Source organism: Camelus ferus, chromosome 10, assembly GCF_009834535.1.
Source record: "Camelus ferus isolate YT-003-E chromosome 10, BCGSAC_Cfer_1.0, whole genome shotgun sequence".
Classification (NCBI taxonomy): Eukaryota; Metazoa; Chordata; class Mammalia; order Artiodactyla; family Camelidae; genus Camelus; species Camelus ferus.
This window is the reverse complement of record NC_045705.1, coordinates 18666696-18680051: the sequence shown is the minus strand read 5'-3', so window position 1 is coordinate 18680051 and position 13356 is coordinate 18666696. Positions and strand designations below refer to the sequence as shown.

The 13356-nt window shown below is 38.8% G+C and overlaps 1 protein-coding gene across 1 annotated transcript in view; it reads left to right on the top strand.

The window, feature by feature from the left end:
• The window catches only part of DCDC1 (doublecortin domain containing 1), a 381196-nt gene that overhangs the window by 331500 nt on the left and 36340 nt on the right, over window positions 1–13356 (top strand). Inside the window, exons 24-28 of the mRNA XM_032488403.1 lie at window positions 911–1010; window positions 2923–3058; window positions 4293–4446; window positions 6840–6998; window positions 8137–8337. Coding sequence (XP_032344294.1) covers window positions 911–1010; window positions 2923–3058; window positions 4293–4446; window positions 6840–6998; window positions 8137–8337 — 750 coding nt within the window. The remainder of the gene's footprint in view (window positions 1–910; window positions 1011–2922; window positions 3059–4292; window positions 4447–6839; window positions 6999–8136; window positions 8338–13356) is intronic.

Sequence of the window (13356 nt, the reverse complement as noted above, 5' to 3'; positions counted from 1 at the left end):
CCTTTACCAGCTTCATCTGTCTCCACCTCCTGTCCATAAGCTCAGCTCCAGCCATATAAAACTTCTCTAGGTACGAACCCTACTTGGTGAACTCCTGTTTATTCATCAAAGCCCAACTTGAATGTCACTTCCTTAGATGAGGCTTCTCTAGAGGAATTCATTGTTTTTCCTCTGTGTTATCACAGCTCCCTGGGCAGGTGCACCCACCACTTCATATTAGACTTCAGTTGCTGATCAGTCTCTGCCCCTGACTGGAGAGGGAGCCTCTCAGGAAACAGAGAAACTGTATCGTTCATTTTGATATCCACAGGGTTGGCCCAGTGCTTGTTTGGGGGTAAAAAAAAACAATCACTGTTTAATGTTTAACCTGGCCAAAAATTCCTATTTTTAAGGGAGTTAAAGGGCTATCTACAGGGATCACTTCTGGTGGAGCCAGATGAGAGATTGCTCGGTAGTGGATGTAACTTTGGAGGAAGAGTAGAACTTTTAGAGAGAAAGCTGAGGAAGATGTTTTATCTAGAAGGAAGGGCAAGAGAAAAGGCACACAAATAGGAAAATGTGGGAGCATACTGAGGAATGAAAAATCAATCATGATATGTTTTTAAAAAAATTTTGTTGACCGTGCCTGGTCCTGTGTTAAGCACTTTTCAGAATCAACCCTTAATCTTCACAGCATCCCTGAAAGGTAAGAAATTTAGGCTTAGAGAGTTTAAACAGTTTGCCCAAGTCCTACAGCTTGGGGAGGGAAAATGACACTAGGAAGGGGTCTGATGGGTTCCCGGGCCCAGCTCTTGACTGTCTCACAGTCTGTAGAGCTAGTTGTCATTAAGGATCCAGGCCCTTGATTTCTTTTGTTTCCTCTCCTCTCTGCTGAAAGCTTTCAGGTCAATTTTTGTGTCTCTTATTGCAGGTGCACTGAAATTTTAAATTTACCTTCTGCAGCTCGGAGATTGTTCAATGAAAAGGGGAAGGAGATCTTTGCCCTAAAAGACCTTCAAAGAGATGAACTGGTAAAGGCAAGAATGTGAAACTGGAAATATTAATATACTGATACTATTAAAAGAAAAAGGATTTTAAATATAAGACTTCTAGCACCATTTTTCCTCTTATTTTTTTTTTTGTCAGAATTATCCTGACTCAGCAACCATCAGAAAGTAATACAAATAGCTAATTGTTGAGAGCTTACTATGTGTCAGGCATGATTTTCAAGGCTGTATATGATAGAATTCACTTAATACTCATCACAACTCCCTTAATAAATGAGGGCAGAAACTGGAGAGAACCAAATTATTAACTGTTTGTAATTTCTGTCCTACTTGGAAGGAGGTAGATCCTGTATTCTTTTTGCGGTCTTCAAAATGTAGTTTTTTAATGACTTCTTAAAGACAATTTCACCTTTTCCGGAAAAAAAAGCATATCTAATTTTTCACACATACTATTTGGGTGGTTGGAGAAGGCTGAGAAGTGGAAAGACTTTAGCAGCCCAGCCTTTCCTCCCATTTATAGAACTTGAGGTATCAGCTCGTGAAGAAAACCTGTCTTGAATAATGCCTGAAATTCTTTGAACAGAGAACCAAGCTTACACCAAATTATCAGAACTTGACTTGGGCTCTGAATGTAAAGATCCCTTGAAAGAGTCTTAAACCCAAGTACCAATGACCTGTATCAGGGCGGAGAGCCTCTGTTCTTGGAGTCTGGTAGACTGTGTTTTGAATTCTAACTCTATCACTACCAGGTGTTTTGTTTGTTTGCTTTTAATATTTTTATTTTTGCTGCTGTGCTTATTCACTGTGCTATTTTAGGAAGAATTTAAATAGATTTCATGTAAACATGCAATACAAAATGGTAAGTTTAATTCAAAGATAAGTCGATGAGGCCACCAGGGCAGAGGGAGTATGAGTAAAAGGAGGACAAGATGGAACCAGGCGTGACTGTTACAAGACCCTGTATATTTGCTAGAAATGAATCTGTCAGCTTTTCTGGGTTACCGACATGAAGACTGAAGCATGAAGAGTTACATGATTAAGTGTATCCATGAGAGAAACAGAACCCTGTCATTCAGAAAGAAGACATTTTTGAGAACATTCTCCCTGGGTCCACACACAGAGTAGGTGTGTAATGATCAGTGAGTGGCCTCAGAAAAGGCAACACTGAGTTTCTTTTTCTTTTCACCCAGTCTTTCTCAATATATTGCTCTATTTTTTCCTCACTTCAAAGAAATATTTCTCTCACTCCAAAAAAAAAAAAAAAGTTTAGGAAATGCCTATAGGCAAAATGAAGAAGAAATTGTGTCATCCATAATCTCAGCAACTAGAAATATCCACATTAACATTTTGGTGCATATACTACAGCTCATTTACACCACTGGTTGTCAGAGTTTTCTGTAAAGTGTCAGATAGTTAATATTTACAGATTGGATGGTATTTATTGGAACATCAACTCTGCCATTGCAGCACAAAAGCCGTCACAGATAACATGCAAATGAATGGACATAGCTGTGTTCCAATAAAACTTTATTTACCAAAACAGGCAGCGGGCAAGATTTGGGCCTCAGCCATAGTTTACAAACCCCTAATTTATACCTACTTACCCTCCCTCCTTGCCTCCCTTCCTTCTTTCTTTCTTTTCTCTCCTACCTTTAAAAATTATTTTTGTACACCTTTTAATTTTGAAATAATTAGAGGTTCACAAGAAGTTGCAAAGATAGTACGAAGTGCTTTTTTTCAGTACAAAACCCTGGAGATCCATCCACGTTGTTGCGTTTATCAATAGCTTGTGCCTTTTTATCACTGAGTATTATTCCACAGTGCCATAGTTTAACCATTCACCTATTGTAGGATGTTTTGATTATTTCCAGTTTGGGCTATAATAATGCTGCTGTGAGCAACTGTATATGGGATTAGAGATTCATTTCTTTGGCAGGTGTATGTTTCATGTGGAGAACATTGGATCAGTCCTGACCTGTCCACTGCTCAGCAAAAGAAGCAAATCTTCCTGAGGAACTTAGCATCAGATATTTCTAAAATTCAAACCTTCTGCAGCACACGTAAGATGGAGGGTAAGCACTGGAATTATTTACCTTAATATGTACAGCCAAAATAAAAGACTGGATGATATTGCTTTTTTAAGAAAAATCCACATTTGTTTAAACAGGTCATAATACACCTCTTGTTTTCTGGGCCCTGATGGCTGAAGTTGTGGCTGGGTGACAGTGTTCCATTCTTTTGACCCAGACAATACTTTAGATGGGTGGTGCTCCCTGCCTGCCTCAGCCTCCCCTCTGCTCTCTCTGGCCCTCTGTGGCCTGGTTGTGGCTGGGTAGCCATCTCTGCAAGTCCTTGCTGCAGAACTTTTGGACCCCTGCTTGGCAACGGCTTCTGGGAAGCTCCCCAGCCTGTTCTCAGTAAATCCTGGGTCATGATGGCATTTCTCAGAAACCAGATCCAGGTTCATGTGGCTGTGCCTCAGACTGGAGCAGGGAGGACAGCTCAAGAGGTCACTATGTCCTGAACAGTGGGCAATGTCCTCAGTGTTTCTTTGACATAGCTAAGATACCTGCAGTGAAGCCTGCAGGGGGAATCATGACACCCTGTGCTGGTTTTCTGCCTTCCTCTCTGTTCTGCCACAAATCCCCTCAAGCTCAGAAATGGTGGGTTTCCTCCAGGTCAACCCTTAGGTTAAAACCTTGATAAACTAAATGGGAGCTAAAAGCCTTTGGGGAAAATCCTAAATCTTGACCGTGATATCCTGACTTAGATGGCCAATGTCTTGTGCTTGAATGTCAAAACTGTATCTGTACTTTTGCTTTCCTTTTGTAACATTTCTCATCCAGGACCAGGACAAAGGGCCTATACTTAGAAAGGCAAGAGAAAAATCAATATAATTTAAAACATTATATTATTGCATATTGAACACTGTACATTACGTTTTGCATGTGTCATTTAAGGCATTGGGAACTTTCACTGAGAAGTTTGGGATCCGAGAGACATGCATCTAAATAATGTAACCCACTTGAATGGTCAGGACTTAGACTAACTAACTTATTTTTGGAAAGACCTATTTTTTAGCATTTTTGACTGAGAATATCTTGAGAGGAAAGAAACTATAAAAAATAAATTAAGTGAAATTGAATTTATTAGTTTAAAAAGCAACTATTAATTACACTTAGAATGTATTCTCTTAGACCAATAGCTGGAAATTTTCTGCATTTTTATTTTAACGTGCATTTTCAAATTCCTAGTGCTCTGAGATCATAACTAATATGTCCTTGCAATTTATGCACTTTTGCTTAGCTCTTGTTTTAGAAGTCCAAAGTGACATTGTGTTGGGAGCCAAGCTTGCTGTGCGTAAACCAGTTTTTGGAGAGCAGAAGCAAATTACAGAACCAGAGGAAAAGCAAAAGCAAAAAAATGCTTTAACAATGGAAAACGCTTCCAGTGAAATGCTGTAAGTAATCAGTGTGGCCAGAAAAGCTACCTGGTTCCTATTTGAACTCCGCTCATTAGCTCCGTAGCAGCACAGAGCCCATGCAGGGAGCCCATGCCAAGTTTGTGAAACTAATGTCAGTTGAAGAGCTAGTATTTAATTAGTTTCCTGGCAAAAGGAAAGAGCTGGAGCTTCAGTGTTAAACCATCACAATGATCTACTTCCAGTAATTTTGTTATAACATTACTATTTTTAAAAGACTAGAATTTTAGAAATGGAGACATTTATTTGAGGGATTCATCATGTTTTATTTTCATAAACATGGAACAAATACTTTTCTTCCTTAAAGTAGGTTCAAGGTGAACGCATGTTAATATAAGTTATCATCCTGGATTGCTGGGATAGCTTCTGATTGGTCCCTGTCTCCATAATCTCCTCCTTTCAGTTCACCTTGAAGTTTTACCTGTGGACCATCATCTTTCTAAAATACAATTGTTTTTATATAGTTCTTCCATGGCCACCCACTACAGACAGAAAACAACATTTAGTCTGGAATCCCAAGCCCTTCTGACCCTGGTCCAGGCCTGTCTTTAACCCTCGTTTATACCTCCATGCCCACCTCCAGTCGTTACATGCCTGTCGTTACAGTTATCTTCTGTTCCTCAAATGAGCCAAGGATATTCCTGCTTCAGAGCCTTTCCAGGTGTTCTTTTCTCTGCCCAGAATGCTGTCCCTCCAGATCCTCACATGTCTGGCTCCTTCCCATTGTCCAGGTCTCAAATGAAGCATCTCAGAAGAGCCTTCTCTGGCTCCGTTGCTGAAGTAGACCCTACCCCACCCCCCCCAACTGCTATCACAATTTCCTGCTTTATTCCACTTGTGACACTTATGTTGTTTATTTACTCATTTGCTTGTCTATTATCTCTCTTCTTCCCCCTAGAATGTAAGCTCCATGAATCCTGAGAACTTACCTTTGTTCATCACTGTATCCCCAATACTTAGAACTCTGTGCCTATGATATAGTAGATGTTTAAGAAATATTAGTTAAAGGGGTGACTTACTAACTAAATAGTGACTAGTTGAATGCATGAATGAATGAATGAATGAATATAAATGAATTAATAAAGCAAGATGTATTTTTAAATGGCTGTTGTAAAATTGATTTGACTGAATTTCATTTGCATGGAAATTAAAGAGCATGCAGATATCCCAAGTTAGAAAATTAAACATCTGGACTTGGAGGAAGAATCTTGTTTGCACCTTGCTGAATATGTTAAAACTAAAAATGACATTATTTATTTATTTATTTATTTGGTCGGTTTTCTTCAAGGAAATGGAGTTGGTGGGAAAGCTGTGTTTTTTATTTTCAACACAAGATGGCACTGTTGTTTCTTTAACCAATAATGAGATTTTTTTGCCTCAAGAAGCCACTTGTGCTGCAGTTCTGAATGAGGCAGTTGTTACCCACCAATTTAATATCCACATGTAATACTTTTGTTACATTTGAAAAGTGTATGGTTTGCTCTGCTAACACAGGAATTGTCCCTGGAGATTTGGGTAATCTGATATTGCTAGCAGTTACATCAAATTACCACAAGCACCTTGGCGACCACAGCCTTCCCCAGAGAACTTTATTTACACATATGCATATCTGGAGAGCTGAAGCATGCTTGCTGCTTTGCTTGTATATTTATCCTGCCTTCAACAGAGCAGTCCTTGTGTTGTTTCATGATCCCATGGAAGTAAATATGCCCTAAACAGGGCCCGGGAACTGAATATAGTCAGATCTGCATAGTGGCTATGCTCCCGTTCACAATTTCATCTTAATATGAAGCCAGAAGGCTCAGTTATTCAAGCTATGACTATTTACTCCAAGTGTTTCTGTATATTAATCTCTATCAAAAGCTGGCACATTTGTGCTGGTGCTATTTGAGTCTCTCTAGATTTTTCTGTTGAGAGGAAAAGTTAATTAAAATTCCTTAACATTGTCTAATGAGTAAACTTTATGAAACCTAGTAATCTTGGCTGTCTGTTCCAGACAGAATTATGACACATTTATGGAGTAGGCAAGAATCTCATTACATATTCGTTATGAATTTCTAAAACTACTGATTAGTCTTAATTATAATTTTTTTCTTTTTTGAAATGTACATTGCCACATTTTTTCTAAGTAAATATAACAAAGATGAATGCTGTTTATTATGTGATGGAGGAATTTTATTTGTAGCCTTATATTAAAAAATCTAAATTGTGTATTAGTAGGATATGAATTTGCAACATTAGGCACCATTATGGAAATATGATTTCCAGAGCCACCAATATCCCTCAGGAAATGATCAGACTATACCTCAGAGAAAATTCTGTGAGTATAAACCACATTTCTTAGACTTGTGTTTGCTTCTGAACCTTAATAGAGATTCGCATGCAAGAGCCCATCTCCGAATGAAGGCTTGTCACACACTTCTCAGGTACGCCTGGCAGGAAACTTCTCATAACTTTGATAAGGATGACAGTCTTCCAAAGAAAATGGAGGAAGAGCTCTTTGAAACTGTGCAACCAGAGAAGAAATACAGGTAAAAATTTGCAAGGAAATCCTTTTAAAGATTTCTACCTGTTTTTAGATTCATTCATTTGTGGACAAAATATTCTTGAGGATTTGCATTACTGTTAGTTGCTGTTTACTTCAACACACACATTTTTGTGTTTCTTGTGTTTCTGGCTGAGGTATTTACAAGTACTGGTGGGAAAAGCCTTCTCACTTTAGCTGCGTAATGTAATTTCTTACTGACTGGTGTCTTTTCTAGTGAAAGGTAAACTCATCCATCTTTGCCTCCTGAGAACTTAGGACAGAGCCTGTATGTTATGTGAACAGAACTTGTTGAATGAATTGTGAATAAACATATTAAGATGCCCTGATGTCTTTAAGAAATTAGTAAAATGCAATTTCTTCCCTTTTAATTTTATATTTTCTGGTTAATGTCTGATGAAATGACAGGAATATATAGTACTTTGTGTTATTCCTTTATCCTTATACATTTACTTAATATTACAGCAGTTGATATGAATTAAACAGTTTTGGCACTTCAACACTTAGCATTAGTCCATGCACATAGTAGGGGCTTAATAGATGTTTATAAATTAATTTAATTGCCAGTGCATTGTGATGTTTAATAGATTTAATAAGTCTGCTTAATGCCTTAAGGTCTTTAAGTAAGAGATTCCTTTAAATTAGCTTATTAGCATATCATTATTTTGGTTTATGATAGTCTATGAGTTGTTAGGAAAGATTGAAAAACTTGGAGAATGGGATTCTATTTGCTAGGGATTCTGTAGATAGAGCATAGAAATGATCATGATTTGAACAGAACTCCTTCATTTCTCTGGTGTTTTGATTCTGCGTGCCCTGTTCCTTCTCCTACCTCTTTTTCCCTTTAACTAAATTATCTCAAATGAATTTTTTCTTTTCTGATGAATTTCTCATATTATTTTGGATAAACATTTATTTCTATCACAAAATAAACTCAGAATTCTACTTTTTACATCAGCTTGACCGTGCAAAGCAAATAACATTGCTGCTGTCCTGATGGTAATGCTTCCCCACTGTAAGTGAATTTGGTTCACGGTGGGTCTCTCTCCGACAGAACTTGCAATCTCCAGCACAACAGTGCGTGGGACATTTTTCTGCCGCTAATGGGATTTTCTTTATCTTAGCCATTCTCCAAAACAGAGTAAATTGCAGAAGCTTTGCCACCAGCAGTTTGAATACAGAGATGGGCAAATTATAAGCTATGCTGCTCCTCAGCTAGTCTTGGGGGTGCAAGGCCCCAACCTGCGTTCAGGCATGGAGGTGGTTTTGGTGGAGAAAAAAGCAGATGATAGTCATCAACGCTGGATGCACAAGGAAGACAGCAGGTAAGCCCATTATATTTGGGTATTAATATAGCAAAAGGTGAGTGAGAGCCTAGGAGATCCAGCATGGTCCCCACAGAGCAGGCGGGGGTGTTTTTGAGGACTTTGGATTTTCTATTTAACATAGCCAGTAATCTTTTATCCTATTCAAGGAAGAGAAAGAGAATGAAATCAAATGTAAATGTTCAGTATTTTACGCACAGCTCATCCTCTATGAATTCAGGTAAGAAATGTAGAATCTGACCTACTAGGTTCATAGTTTTAACGGGCCATTGAGATCAAGGGAAAACTGGACTCTCACTCTATTTTTATGATTTTAAGGAATCAAGTAAGAATTTTTAAAAGTCCAACTTTAAAAAATTTGTAGTACTTTTCATTAACTCAACCTCCTGCCCCTCCCCACATGCATGCCTTCCCTCCCTCCCTACTTCTATCATATAACCAACTGAGGAGGCTTCCACTCACAACAGTGAAATCGAATTGAATTCCTACTTTAACAAATATATCAACCCAATGCAATGGCTGGCTCTGGTTTGGATCCAGATTCAAGGTTATTTCTGAGGCAATCAGAGGAAATTTAACAGTCTGGGTACCTTATGATATGAAGGAAGTCTTGTTAATTTTGTTGGGTGTCATAATGGTTTAATGGTTATATATTTTAAAAAGTCCTGGTCATTTGGTTACACATTATAGTATTTACAGATTAAAGTAAGTGATATCTCAGATTTTCTTTAAAATATTCTAGCAAAGCAAAAATTTAAAATGTAGAGGGAGTGAGAGGGGATGAAACAAGAACGGCAGGATGTTGATAACTATTGGGTCCATGGTGTCTTCTTACACATTTCTCTCTGGCTCTGTGCATGCGTGAACGTTTCTTTAACAAGAGAGAAAACAACTCCTTGGGTTTTAGATGGTTTGCTTCAAATTCTACCATAAGTATTATATGGTGGGGCCCCAGGGCCCTCTTTGGTCTCTTGAAATACTACAGAAAATGTGTGTTTATGTATCTGTGCAATACATTTTTTTTTCTGGGAAAGAGCTGTGATTTTCATTGGATTCTCAAAAGGTGTGTGATGCAAAAGGCTTAGGGATGGCTGCTTTAAGAGAGATTGCATAAGCTTCAGCAGGCGGCAGCAACAGGCCCAGTGTGGACAGGAAAGGAGCTAGCCTTCCTCTGCTCACTGAGATAGCGAAGCCGCCAGCAAGGAACACATGCGGCCTTGTTTTAGAGTCGGCTGAAAAGCCAACGTTTAGACAGACCTGGTGAGTGTGTTCTTTCACCCTATTCATTCTAGCTAAGCTGTCTTTCTGACAAGGGGGGAGCTAAGAAGCATTCATTCTAGCTAAGCTGTCTTTCTGACAAGGGGGGAGCTAAGAAGCAAGCCTTTGTCCCTGCAGATGGTTTGCTGTGTGGGACCAGAATTCGTTCATTCAGCTGCAAAGGATTATTAAGGGCAGTGTTTTAGGTGCTGGTGCTTTAGCAAAGAACTAAACAGATAAAAATCCCTGCCCTTTGGAGCTAGTTCTACCCCATCTCTACATTTCTGGAATTTAGAAATACATCCTCCTTGGCTTTCTGTAATATAGTAGAGATCCCACTTGAGCCCGAGTTAGAATTCGAGCATGGCTGAAGAACTGGGGTGGACACACACACCGAATGAGAGATGTGACCCCAAGGCAGTAGAAAGCCTCCCTTGATGAATTTAACTCAGGAACACTTGGTCATGGGAAGAGAAGGCGAGTTCTGAGTCCTGCTCCGTGTTTTTCACTGGTTTTGGTTTTCATCCTGAGTGCTGTGGGGAAAGCAGGAAGCGGGGAAGGCTGTTTCAGTACAAACAGAAAGAGAAGCTTGCCTAAAAATCTATGCACTCCAGCACTGCTTCAGAAAATCTAACCACATGTAACACAAAAGAGAACAGCCTCTTCCAATTTCCTTCTATTTTCCAGAACCGTCTGCAACTTTGTCATCTTGAGGCCTCTCCATGTCAAGCCACAGAAGAAAGGGACAGATGGAGGGAGATGGTGGTACTGACTGATCCCTGGTCAGAAACTGCAGATCTAGAGAGAGGAGGGGGAGCCGTGAGGGGGCGGGGCAGTGGGACAGGGTTTGCTCCGTGAGCACATAGGTCACCATCTCAGGCCTCCCACAGGTGCCTGGGCAGCTGGGCAAGAGGGGTTTTGCAGAAGTCTTGATGATGAGGTGTGCGCACAATTCAGAGAAATAGACGTCCTATGGTAGAAAAGTGTCTGCACAGTGACGGTCATTCTGAGCTTTCTTCCACGTTTTCCCTTGGCATTTTTCTTTTTCTTTTTCATGTAATTGGATATTGAAACCCATTTGTTATGATAAGCTGGTGAGGCCTGGAGAACCTTGGATCGCACTATGTAGCAGAAACCTATAGAAGTTTTCATTTATGTGAACCACAGTCTTTTGATCATCCATATTTTCCCCAAGCAGTAAATTAGCATCTACTGAGGCATCCGCCCAATCAGCATTTGTATTAATGGAGCCTAGGCACAGGAGCCCAATGCCCACGTGATGGAAGGTACCAAGCCGCCATCACTGTGCCTAGAATTTTCTATCATTAGTCCTTTCATTCAGTCCTTTGGGTCTTGAATTACTTTTTCATTTTGGCCTTCTATTTAAAATAGAAAATAACTAGGAAATCTGATTACTTAAGCAATTATCAGCAAAACCTCTTAAGGGAAATTATGACTGTGAGAACACGACCTAGCTGGGATAGCACACAGTCCAGGATAATCATGCAAGAAATGAGCGAAGGGGCAACGACAAGTAGTAGGAACTTGCCAAAGACACACTTACTTGGTTTCCAGCCAAACAATAAAAATGATCCAGGTCAACTTTTGAGATAATCTGACGTTTTTCTACCATTTTCAATCCTGGCACAATCTGAATTAATCATTTGGTCTCTAAAGGGAAATAGGAAATAAATGCTCAAGGATGAAAATCCCCCTCAACAAGATGCAAAATTATGAAAGGGAAAATAGAGTGTCATGGAATTCAGAGCTGAAAGAGATCTTAAAAATTTTCTGGTCTTGGTCACTTAATTCTAAAGCTAGCTAAACCGAGGCTCAAGGAGCTGAAGATTTAAGTGACTTGTATGCACTCACATTGCGAGTTAGCAGAAGAGGCTGTGCTATCATGCTGGATATTCCTGGGGCACAGAGTAAGTTCTCACACTGCTGTCCAGCACACAGCGGGTTTTCTGTAGATGTCTATAAGCTCGTGCTTCCTGAAGAATGTAAGCATGGGCAAGTGCCAGCTGACCTTCAAAAAAGGAAACAAAAACCCAATACTGTAATGGCGGAGCACGGCACTGAAGCATGGCAAAAGATGCTACATCTATTCTAGGCAGCAAAAAGATGGAGAAAGCTAGGTAACTAATCTGGGCACCTCAGATAGTCATTGCCAGAAATATGCAATCGTTCATTCATTTGAATACTATTTAAAAGTGCAAGATGCAAACTATGCAGCATACTGAGGCTGGAGAGATGAACACTATGGAATACCAGCCTCGTGCCCTTCACTGGCTTCTTCTTTTTTTTTTTCAGTGAATAAGCCCTTATTTGATGTCCAGCTTTTCTTTTAGTTTCTTTTTATTCTGTTAAATTCAAGTAAGCTTGAAGTTAATACTTTTGAACTTTTATTTTATTTTTCTGCTTTTATATATATTTTTATTGAAGTATAGTTAGTTTACAGTGTTGTGTCAATTTCTGGTGTACATATAGCACAATGCTTCAGTCATATAGGAACATACATGTATTTGTTTTCATATTCTTTTTCACCATAAGTTACTACAAGATATCAAATACAGTTCCCTGCACTATACAGCATGACAGTCTTGACAAATGCTAAAAACATACTTGGTAAAATCGAATACCCACGTTGGATTTAAAATGATACCTCATTAATGAACAATAGAAGGAAGAAATATGTTTTAAAATTAATAGTGATCTTGTAGGAATACAAATTGTGTTTCAAATTCAGTTTTAATTTTTGCTATATTTTCCAATACTTTGTAAATTCTTTACAATGAGGATATTTCATTTTATGTTCAGAGATTTAAATTAGATATCTAGAATTTTTCAGGTCTTGAAAGGAAAAATTTTACTCTTATAACATCTTCTCCAACTCTACTTTCTCCCCTTTCTTCCACTCACATGTCATTAAATTTTATATTCAGGACTGGTTATATTTTCCACTGCAGGATTGCCACTGCTGGTCTATAATGTAACTATGTTGATAGACATAAAGAACTGGCTTTTTCTATGCAGACAAAATCCTTGAATGTGTGGTTTACTTTTGCTTTTAAGCGATGCAAGGAAAATAATTTTAGGACTTTAGCTCAGTAATTTTCTTTCGTTTTTTGCAGTCAAGGAGGCTTTATTTTAGCTCCAATATAAGATAACTTTAAAATATTCAACATCTGTCTTGACTTTTATGTAATAGTCATTTAGGAAAGAAGAATTTGAGGGAAAACTGAAAAATCACAAGCAGCAGTAATAATAGCTCATACTAAGTGCCATGTGCCAGGCAATATTCAGTGCATTTTCTATGCATTAACTCACTCAATTCCCAGGGTAAGAGTCCTATGAGGATGTACCATTATCCTATTTTACAGATGAGAAAACTGAGGCACAAGGTTATTAAGCAAAAGCATACAGCTACTGAGAGGTATACTCAAGATTTAAACTCGGGCATGGACTCCAGAATTTATGCCCTTAATCACTTTGCCACATTGCCTCTCATAATAGTAAAACAGACGAGGAAAGTGTACGTCAGTCTGGGTACAATCCAGAGACAGAAAACACACAGTCATTTAAACAGAGGATGTATAACAGAAAGAATTATTAAACTATGATAAATGAGTAACTATTAGATATATATATCCTCTATATGGTGCTCTAGGGCTGAGGGAGTTGAGGATAAACTTGGAATTGGGCTCCTCCCCAAGCTGAAGTTCAGACCTCATTGGAAAAGGTATAGGTGCTGACAGCTGG